Source organism: Tachysurus fulvidraco, chromosome 17 (assembly GCF_022655615.1).
Source record: "Tachysurus fulvidraco isolate hzauxx_2018 chromosome 17, HZAU_PFXX_2.0, whole genome shotgun sequence".
In the NCBI taxonomy this organism is placed as follows: domain Eukaryota; kingdom Metazoa; phylum Chordata; class Actinopteri; order Siluriformes; family Bagridae; genus Tachysurus; species Tachysurus fulvidraco.
Window position 1 is genome coordinate 2,890,788 of NC_062534.1, and position 10,490 is coordinate 2,901,277.

Sequence of the window (10,490 nt, forward strand, 5' to 3'; positions counted from 1 at the left end):
ACAATGGTGAGGAAGAGACTAAAGGCAGAGATGGAGGTAGCAGAGATGAGGATGTTGAGGTTCTCGTTAGGAGTGACGAAGATAGACAGGATTAGGAACAAGCACATCAGAGGGTCAGCTCAGGTTGTGTGTTTTTGAGGACAAGGACAGAGGGACTAGATTGAGATGGTTTGGACATGTAGAGAGAAGAGAGATGGTTATATTGGTAGAAGGAGGTTGGAGATGGAGCTGCCAGGTAAGAGATCAAGAGGAAGGCTTGAAGGAAGTGGAGATATATGGATGTGTTAAAAGAGGACATGAAGGTAAGTGGTGCGAGAGTAGAGGAAGTTAAGTGGAAACAGATGATTCGCTCTGGGACCCCTATTTTATTTTTCATTATACTGATGTACTGACAGAAACTTGAGTGAAAAGTATAATTTCTTAAATATTTGCACAAATTTCAGAATTCCTTGGTATTATATTTCCTTTTTATCTTTTCTATCTTTTATTTATTTATTTATTTATTTATTTATTTATTTGTTTGTTTATTTGTTTGTTTGTTTGTTTGTTTGTTTGTTTGTTTTACAAAGCACTAACTTGGAACATGAGAAATATTTTTATAATATTCATATTTCCTTCTACATATCGATCGATTAAAAAAACTTTCACATTGTCAGTAATACATCAGTTAGAGCCCAGTGGTTTATAACCTACTCTTCTTCCATTTTTAACAATAACCTTACCAGCAGCGTTTTTTTTTTTGTTGTTGTTTTTTTTTTTTTTTTAACCAGGTCAATAGCAAGGCTTAAAAATAAACTGCAATGAATTTTCCACTACACATGAGAGGACAAATAAACCTGTGATGTGGTTTGGTGAGAGACGATGCCATTCTGTTTGGCTGTGAAACCAATCACATGGTATCATTTGGGGCGTGTTTATTACAGACCAGCTTTAGTATAAAGGAAATATTTGCTTCAGGCAGATTCATAATCTGATGATAAAAGGAATTTAAAACGGATTGGTAAAATGACACGGATCTGGATTTCAGTTCTGCTCCTGTGTAGCACCAAGTGTAAGTTTTTGTTGTGTTTGTTTTGTTTTAAATTCCTGTTCTGTTCACTTTAAGATGATTTCTTAGCACCGAAATATATTTGTAAGAAAAATGCAAAATCTGTTTGTTGTTTTCTGTATTTTTATTCTAGATACAGTCGAGTCTGATAAATGTTGTGTTACTACAAAATCCCCCCCAAATCCAGATGTTTATCAGGCTGAAGAAAAGCTCAGTGTGAATATCGGAGCCTCGGCTACTCTACAGTGTTGTGTTTTAGGAACAGAAAACGGAGACATTATCTGGTTTAAGCAACAAAACACAAAACAGCCTCAGGTTATAGTCAGATTATTCAACACTGCCAGAGAAAAGTTTTACAAAGAATTCCAAAATTCTCGTTTTCAAATTAAAAGGTTTGGACACTGCTTCAATTTGACCATTTTAAACACCACCCTGTGTGATGAAGCCACATATTACTGTGCGCTCGTGTCTACTGATGGAACTCGTGTACAAATGAAAGGTAGGATTTCTACTGAAACGAATGATGGGACTGATTAAATGCTGTAACGTTTTATTCTTCATCAACATTCTCAACATTCTTCGACGATATTCAGGTTTAGTTTTTAGTGACGTGTCGTGACAAACGTTTCTAGGTGAGCGTGTTAACACTGAAACATCTAAAGCAGCTCTGTGTGATCATTCAGTTGTGTGTAAACCAACACCGCATGGAAACAACACTAACACCGACACACGACACGACACAGGTAACATTTCTTATAGCTTAATAAATCATAATAAATACTTGTGCTCATAACGGTATTGATTAATGATCAGATCTCTACATCGGACAGTGATCGGTTTGGGATCGGCTTTGGGTTTGTGCGCACTTCTGATTTTCTGTCTCACTTATTTCATACTGAGGAGAAGAAAAGGTGATAAAAGTAAGTGTTTTTGTCATCAGATAATAATTTCATATTTTTTATTTTCATTTCCAAAATGAATAAATGTGCTTCTGTATTAATAGTGACATCGTCTATAGAAGATTCCCCAGTAATAAGAGAGGTACGTGTGCTAAAAAATAACAACAATATAGTATTGGCTTTATACAATAATATGTGTGTAATTCTGTATTTTTTTGTAGTTATCGCTTGCAATTATCACACGAGTCTTTTTTCTGTATGTGAAACATTTCTACTCGTTATTTGTTCTGAATATATTTTATACAGTCAGTTTAATGATATTAAAGTGTTAGTTTGTGTGTATGGTGCAATTACTAATGTTTTATTATTATTTTAATGATTTTGAATTGTTTTATTTTAATTCAGGAATCCGAAGAAGAAACGCTGAATTATGCGGCTTTGCAGTTCTCCAAGAAGAAAAACAAAGCCGGGAAAAGAAAAGCAGGTTCTTCAGATGAGTGTGTGTACTCTGATGTGAATAAAACTCAAAGATCGAACAGAAATAATTTATAACACACGGTTACAGTACGTCACTTTAAAGAAAAAAAAATTATATTCTCATTTATGGCATCATAAAATTCTGTGGTTAATTAATGGTTCTTATATTTATTACCGTTTTTGTTAATACATTTTTTTTTACATAATTCAACAACTTACAGATAAATTCTAGAAGCAACACTGATGTATGTGACAGAAGAAAAACAGAAGAAATTTTTTTTTTAAAAATCATAGTAAGAAAGATTAAAGAAGGTTTTTTTTTGTCGTTTGTTTATTTCCATGCGACATGTTTTACTTCTGTACAAATGTTCATTAATAAATAGAACTCTTAACTTTCATTATTTCTCTCTCTTTTTTTCTTTCAACTGTCCTATTATTAATATTAATTTGTAACGGAAAAAAAAAAGTTGCACTTTGTGGAGATCATTTGTATGCTTTTTTCTTTAACAATAAACGTACAAACAATATTATTAAGTAATCTAATGCACTTTAACAGTATTCTGAAAAAAATAATAATTACAATACAGTAGGTATGAAAGTAAACTAGTCACTGAAGCCATCTGTAATCTGAACACGAATCGGGCCTTTAGTAATAAAACTACTGAAATACAATGTAATACTACTGAAATATAATGAAATACAAATGTTTTGAACTCTTCGTTCCCCAAAATAATCCTTACTCTTTATGAGAGACTTTGTACTAACTGAGAATGATTTAAATAAACAACGATTAGATGTTACATTTGTGACTAAACCACTAAACCACATTTTCCATTCTGTCTTATCTTCAACACAAAGATGAGGAAAAAAAACTGTGGTGTAGATCAGAATACCATGTGATCGCTTCTCAGCCTAAAACAACCAATCACAGGTGTTCTGGGTGTACACAGTACAGCCTGTCTCTAGTCTATAAGTAGTCTTCTATCTCATTCATGTCGTATTCTGTTCATAAATGAGATGTAGAAAGTCTAGTAAATTAAAAATGGACATGTTTTGGATTTTGAGATTGATCTTCAGCATCATGTGTAAGTGAAGTACAAGCTTAAACATTTATGTCTTGATTCTTGTTTGTTTTTTTTTGTTTTTTTTTTAAGGTTATTATTCATGTTCCTGTTTGTTAAAAAATATTATTAGCAACATTATTATTGATGCATTTGTGTTTCTAGACACACCCCATCCTGGTAGACACTGGGTTACTGCACAATCTCCAACAATGCCACCAGTTTATCAGCCTGATAAAGAGCTAAGTGTGAATATCGGAGACTCGGCGACTCTACAGTGTTGTTATGATTCTCAGAATGTAGTTGGAATAATAGACTTGTTTAAACAACCAAAGAATAAAAGACCTCAGATTGTAGTCACAGTGTATAAAAGCGATAGTGAAATTTTTTACACTGGATTCCAAGAGTCTCGTTTTAAAATAGAAAAATCTTTAAACTGCTTCAGTATTATAATTTTAATGGTCACTCAGTCTGATGAAGCCATGTATTACTGTGCAGTGACGTTACCCAACCTTGTGTTTGGAGATGGAACTTATTTACAAATTAAAGGTAGGATTCTGAGTTGATTCTGAATGTTTAAGCTCCTGGTTTAATGTAGTGATATTTTCCTGATGACTGTTAACATGTTCAACCTGGAAGATAAATAATAGTGAAGTAGTGAAATGTTAACTGTGTTTTCTTCAACAACACTGAGTTACAGACTTTTACTAAGTGAATCCTGATCAATGTTTATAGGTGATCATGTTACTATTGCATCAGAAACATCTAAAGCAGCTCTGTGTGATCATTCAGTGGTGTGTGAACCAACACTGCATGGAAACAACACTAACACCAACACACAACACAACACAGGTGAGATGTCAGTGTTTTGTACTAATCTAAATATAATGTGGTGAAATAACAGAATCAGAAATGATCAGATCTCTACATCGGACAGTGATCGGTTTGGGATCGGCTTTGGGTTTGTGCGCACTTCTGATCTTCTGTCTCACTTATTACATACTGAGGAGAAGAAAAGCTGATAAAAGTAAGTGTTTTTGTCATCAGATAACAAGTAGAGTTTTTTTATTTTTTCATTAAAATAATTGGTGTGTTTCTGAATTCATAGTAAACGCTTCTATTGAAGATTCTCCAGGAACAATGCAGGTATGTGTACAAATAAATACTGATCTTTTCACTATTATATACTCTACAGATAATTCTGTTCTTTCTGTAGATATCACTGTGTCTGCTTTATTTATGATGAGTCTCATTTCTAATTTTTTTACTTGTAAAATGTCTCTACATTCAGATATTTTTCCTCCTTTATGTTCTAGATATAATTCATACAGTCAGTTTGATCAGCTTTACACAACAATCCCAAACTTTTATCTTGACACCACAGACTGTTTAGCTTATTGTGTACTGTGGATTTTTTATTATGTTTTTTATATTTATCAGGAAACTGAAGCTGAAACACTGAATTACGCAGCTTTGAAATTCTCCAAGAAGAAAGTCAAAGCTGCAGAAAGAAAAACTGGATCATCAGATGAGTGTGTGTACTCGAGTGTGAATACAACTGTAAGATATAAGATAGAAGATATAACGTAGATGATTCATAACACAGTGAAACTCACGAGAAAAACAGTGATCATGTTTTAGCAAATTAAATATCTTGACTACATGGAAATTTATTTGTTTTTCATTTTAAAAGTCTAATTACAACAAGATTATTAAATATTTTAAATATTTAAAACTCAGTATGAGTCAGTAAAGTCTATATATAGCAGCAAAATTGCTGTATACAGTAATAAATTAATTCATTTGATTATTTTAATTCTGTATACATTAAGCTTGTAATTATACATATTAAATAAATTTGCACATATTAAATATTAGTCTTTTTTTCTGTTTCCTGTTAATAACCTAAAAGACAGAGAACTTTGTAAAACTCTTTTATATGACGACAGTGTTGTGCTTTGTGTTGATTTTATTGTATGATCTGTATGACTCTGGACTTTGAATAAAAAAATATAAATGTACAAGCAATTAAATAAAAAAGTGTTGATATAAAATGTATGTAACAAAACAGGAAGTGTGTCGGATTCAACACTATGTAAAGCTATGTGATCTTTATAGTAACAGGGGGCGGGGCTTGTTTTATTAACCCATCTGAGCCCTGAAGGTCTATGACTTTTTCATGACTAATAAAGAAGCTGTTAGTGAGTCTGTTGGTTGTGGCTTAAATGCTGCAGTGTCTCTTATCACATGCTAGCAGGCAGAAGTCTCTGTGGTGTGGTTAGGACTGTGCTGGAGAAGCTGTACACTGGGCTGCTCAGACATCCTGTCTCCAGTTTCACTGCAGCGCCACCTACATCACAAACCTTCAATCAAAAGGAATGGAGATTTAGCCTACAGAGCAGCAGCATCGGGTCAAGTCAAGACAAGACAAGAAGCTTTTATTGTCATATAAAGCATATATAGCTGCTGCAGTACATCATGAAATGTGACGTTTCTCTAGGACTATGGAGCTACAAAGAACAACCCAGATTTAAGGACTTAAAGTAAGATTTACTAGCCACATGAAGTGCATTGTGTGTAACCTAGTGCAAACAGTGCAAACAGTGCAAACTGTGCAAACAGACAAAACACTAAAGAATATATACACAAAATAGCTTTGAACAGTGAGTTTGTGTGTGTGTGTGTGTGTGTGTGTGTGTATGTGTGTGTATGGGTGTGTGTGTGTTTGTGTGTGTGTATCTGTGTTTGTGTGTGTTTGTATCTGTGCGTGTGTTTGTGTGTACTTGCTTGTGTGTGTGTTTTTGTGTGTGTGTGTGTGTGTGTCTGTGTGTGTGTTTGTGTTTCAGTTTGTATGTGTGTGTGTGTGTGTGATTGTGTGTATGTGTATGTGTGTGTTTGTTGTGTGAGTATACGTGTTTGTGTGTGTGTTTGTAACTTTGTGTGTGTGGATGTGTGTGCGATTGTGTGTGTGTGTGTGTGTTTGTGTGTGTATGTTTGTGTGTGTATTTGTGTGTGTGTGTGTGTTTGTGTGTGTATCTGTGCGTGTGTTTATGTGTGTATTTGCTTGTGTGTGTGTTTTTGTGTGTATTTGTGTTTCAGTTTGTATGTGTGATTGTGTGTGTGTATGTGTGTGTTTGTTTGTGTGTATACGTGTTTGTGTGTTTGTTTGTGGGGATAAAGGTGTGGGGTGTGTGTGTTGTGTAGGGGTGTGATTGGTGTGTGATGTGGTGTGGTGTGTGTTTGTGGGGGTGTGTGTGTGTATGTGGTGTGTTTTGGTGGGTGGGGTGATGTGTTTGGTGGGGGGGTGTGTTTATGTGTGTTTTGCATGTTTGTGTAGTTTGTGTGTATTTGTTTTCCGTTTTGTTGTGTTGATTGTGTTTGTTATGTTTGTGTTTGTCTCCTGTGTGTACTTTTTTGTTTGTGGTTTTATACGTGTGGTTTTTTTGTGTTGTTTATTCTTTTTTGCATTGTAGTTTTTTAGATGTCTGTGTGTTTGTGTGTGTATGTGTGTGTGTTTGTGAAGTGTGGATTGTGTTGTATGTGTGTGTTGTGTGTGTGTATTTGTGTTTGTGTGTGGTTTATGTGTGTTTTTGTGTGTTATGTGTAGTTTGTGTGTGTGTAGATGTGTGTTTGATTGTGTGTATGTGTATGTGTGTGTTTGTGTGTGTGTGTCTGTTTGATTATGTGTGTGTTTGTGTGTGTGAGTGTGTGTGTTTGTGTGTTTGCTTGTGAGTGTGTGTGTCTTTTTGTGTTTGTTTTTGTGTGTATGTGTGTGTGTGTGTGTGTGTTTGTTTGTGTGTGTATACGTGGTTGTGTGTGTGTTTGTGAGTGTGTGTTTGTATGTGTGATTGTGTGTGTTTTTTTCGTGTTTGAGTTTGTTGATGTGTTGTGGTTTGGTGGTGTTTTGCGTTTGCGTTTTTTGTGTTGTTTGTGCGTGTATGTATTCTGTTTTGTTTCTGTCTGTTCGTCTGGTGTTTTTCTGTTATTTTTGGTGTGTTTCCTTGAGTTGTTTTTGTGTTTTTGTTTTTTTGTTTTTGTGTGTTTATGTACTTTTGTATACTCTTTTGTATCTCCTAGTCTTTATATTTTTGTATTTTTCTCTTTACTTTTTCATATTTTACTGTTTTTATATCTTTTTACTTGTTATATCTTTTGTTTCTTTTGTGTATTACTCAGTGTCTTTGTATTTCTCTTTTTTTGTTTGTTTTTATCTCTTTTCTTGTTATTTTTTGTATATTTCTTTATCTGTGTCTTCATTATCTCTCTCGTTTTCTCGTTGTTTTATTTTTCCTCGCTGTATGTTTGTTGTTTTCATTTGTCGTGTCTTTCTATTTTTTCTTTTTGTATTGTTTCTTCTATCTGCAGCTTTTTTGTTTGTTTGCGTTTTATGCTCTGTTTTTATTCTTTTCCTTTTGTTTTTGTTTTATACTTTTTTTGTTTTTCTGATGTATGTGTAGCGCTGTGTGTATGTATTTTTGTCTTTTGTCATCGTGCTATACTTGTGCTGTGTGTTGTATGTTTCTCCGTTTTGTTTTGTTTGTTTGTGTTTGTCTTTTGAGTGTGTGTATGTGGGTGTGTGTGTTTGTCTGGTGTTATCTGTCTGTGGTTTCTCGGTGGTTGTTTGTAGCTGTGCGTGGTGTTTGTGTGTCTTTCCTTTTTGTGTGTTTTTGTGTTGTGTTTTGTCGTTTCTGTTTTTGTGTTTTGTGTTTTGTCTGTGTTTTTGTTTGTTTCTGTTTGTTTGTGTTTGTCCTTTTTTCTGTTTGTGTTTTGTTTGTTTGTTGTGTGTTATTGTGTGTATGTGTGTGTATGTTGTGTGTGTATACGTGTTTTGTTTGTTTGTATCTTTGTGTGTGTATGTGTGTGTGATTTTGTGTTTGTGTGTGTGTTTGTGTGTGTGATTGTGTGTGTCTGTGTATGTGTTTGTTTGTGTGTGTGTGTGTGTGTGTGTGTGTGTGTGTGTGTGTATGTGTATATGTGTGTGTTTGTTTGTTTGTATGTGTGTGTGCTTGTGTGTGTGTGTGTGTGTGTGTGTGTGTGTGTATGTGTTGTTGTGTATGTGTATATGTGTGTGTGTTTGTTTTTTTATATTTTTTTTTATTTATATTTTTATATTTTTTTTTTTTTTTTTGTTTGTTTTTTTATTTTTAGTGATTTGTGTGTTTCTTCATTTTTTGCATTTTTTGTTTTTTTTTTTTTTTTTTTTTTTTTTTTTTTTTTTTTTTTTTTTTTTTTTTTTTTTTTCACCCCAACGGTAATTTTTTAGTGAATTAGTACATTTGACTATTCAAGATTTATTTTATTTTTTTTAAATAAATAAATAAAACTTTCAACTCTCAAAAATGATGATGGACTTGAACTAAACTTCTCATGTTTTCTGTTAGATGTAAGAAGACACACAAACCACTTTAGCTGAAGCAGGTGAGCTGTGGTTGTGTAAAAACTCTGTGTGGTTTGCTTTATTTCCATTTATTATAAATAGACCAAATCACATGGTATATTTTGGGGCGTGTTTATTACAGACCAGCTGGAGTATAAATGACATCCTTCCATGTGTCAGATTCATAATCTGCTGATAAATGAGATATAAAGGAAACATAAAATGACTCGATTCTGGATTTCAGTTTTGTTCAGATTGCTCTTTTGGACAATGTGTGAGTATTTTTTTATTTCGTTCTGTTTGTTAGCTCGTTAGGATGAATTATAAGTCTAAAACTAATTACTGATGCTAGTTAATCTAACACTAATCTTTTAAAATGTCTAAAATATTATGTTAATTTTATTTGTTGTTTTCTTTACCTAATTATTGCATTATTGCATAATTATTTATTTTAGATAAAGTCGAGTCTGATAAACGTTGTGTTACTACAGAATCCCCCCCAAATCCAGATGTTTATCAGGCTGAAGAAAAGCTCGGTGTGAATATCGGAGCCTCGGCTACTCTACAATGTTGTGTTTTAGGAACAGAAAACGGAGACATTATCTGGTTTAAGCAACAAAACACAAAACAGCCTCAGGTTATAGTCAGATTATTTAACACTGCCAGAGAAAAGTTTTACAAAGAATTCCAAAATTCTCGTTTTCAAATTAAAAGGTTCGGACACTGCTTCAATTTGACCATTTTAAACACCACAATGTGTGATGAAGCCACATATTACTGTGCGCTCGTGTCTACTGATGGAACTCGTGTACAAATGAAAGGTAGGATTTCTACTGAAACGAATGATGGGACTGATTAAATGTTGTAACGTTTTATTCTTCATCAACATTCTCAACATTCTTCAAAGATATTCAGGTTTAGTTTTTAGTGACGTGTCGTGATAAGCGTTTCTATGTGAGCGTGTTAACGCTGAAACATCTAAAGCAGCTCTGTGTGATAATTCAGTGGTGTGTGAACCAACACCGCATGGAGACAACACTAACACCGACACACGACATGACACAGGTGACATTTCTTATAGCTTTATAAATCATAATAAATACTTGTGCTTATAACTATTGATTAATGTTAATCAGTTAAGTTCTGTAAAAATGACTAACAGTTTTATTTTTTCTTCTGTATAGTGATTTCTCCAGAAAGTAGGAAGGTAAGTTTTAGATTATAGTCATTAATCTACACCATTTTACTGTATTTGCTTGTACATTCATGTACTGCTACTTATAATTTATATTTAATATAATATCACTTTAATATGATCTGTTGCTCTGTACAATTTAAGACATATTTTATGAATGAATCTTTTTTTTTTTTTTTAGAAATCACATTTCAACACTTTGACTTATGCAGCATTGAAGAGAAGTGAATTTTGCTTGTCAGACAATCCGGTGCACTCCGAAGTGACGTATATGAAACTGTAATATATGAAAAAACTGATAATAATAATTGTTGTTGTTTTTGTTGTTGTTGTTGTTGTAGTTGTTGTTGTTATTGTATATCTTCCAAATGATTATAAATAATCAATTAAATGTGACATACAAATCTGTGTATCCAGATGTATTTGCAAAAAA

General features: G+C 33.3%; 1 protein-coding gene and 1 long non-coding RNA gene across 2 annotated transcripts; both read left to right on the forward strand.

Annotated features, from left to right (window-relative positions):
* The first annotated feature begins 988 nt into the window (after window positions 1-988).
* On the forward strand, window positions 989-2,756 carry LOC113646062. Its single transcript, XM_027152072.2, has 6 exons — window positions 989-1,051; window positions 1,182-1,547; window positions 1,681-1,791; window positions 1,879-1,968; window positions 2,052-2,089; window positions 2,353-2,756. Exons 1-6 carry the CDS (start codon window positions 1,006-1,008, stop codon window positions 2,497-2,499), a joined length of 798 nt encoding a protein of 265 aa, XP_027007873.2. The 5' UTR covers window positions 989-1,005; the 3' UTR covers window positions 2,500-2,756.
* A 6,259-nt stretch (window positions 2,757-9,015) lies between these two features.
* On the forward strand, window positions 9,016-10,490 carry LOC113646077. Its single transcript, XR_003441352.2, has 4 exons — window positions 9,016-9,136; window positions 9,354-9,927; window positions 10,047-10,069; window positions 10,239-10,490. It is a non-coding gene; the product is annotated as an uncharacterized LOC113646077 (long non-coding RNA).

Bases quoted from the DNA above. Each gene is read 5' to 3' on its own strand.
- LOC113646062 (XM_027152072.2), top strand. From the start codon at position 1,006: ATGACACGGATCTGGATTTCAGTTCTGCTCCTGTGTAGCACCAAGT. The intron at 1,969-2,051 runs GTAAGTGTTTTT...CTGTATTAATAG, and splicing joins GAGAAGAAAAGGTGATAAAA to TGACATCGTCTATAGAAGAT. The intron at 2,090-2,352 runs GTACGTGTGCTA...ATTTTAATTCAG, and splicing joins ATTCCCCAGTAATAAGAGAG to GAATCCGAAGAAGAAACGCT.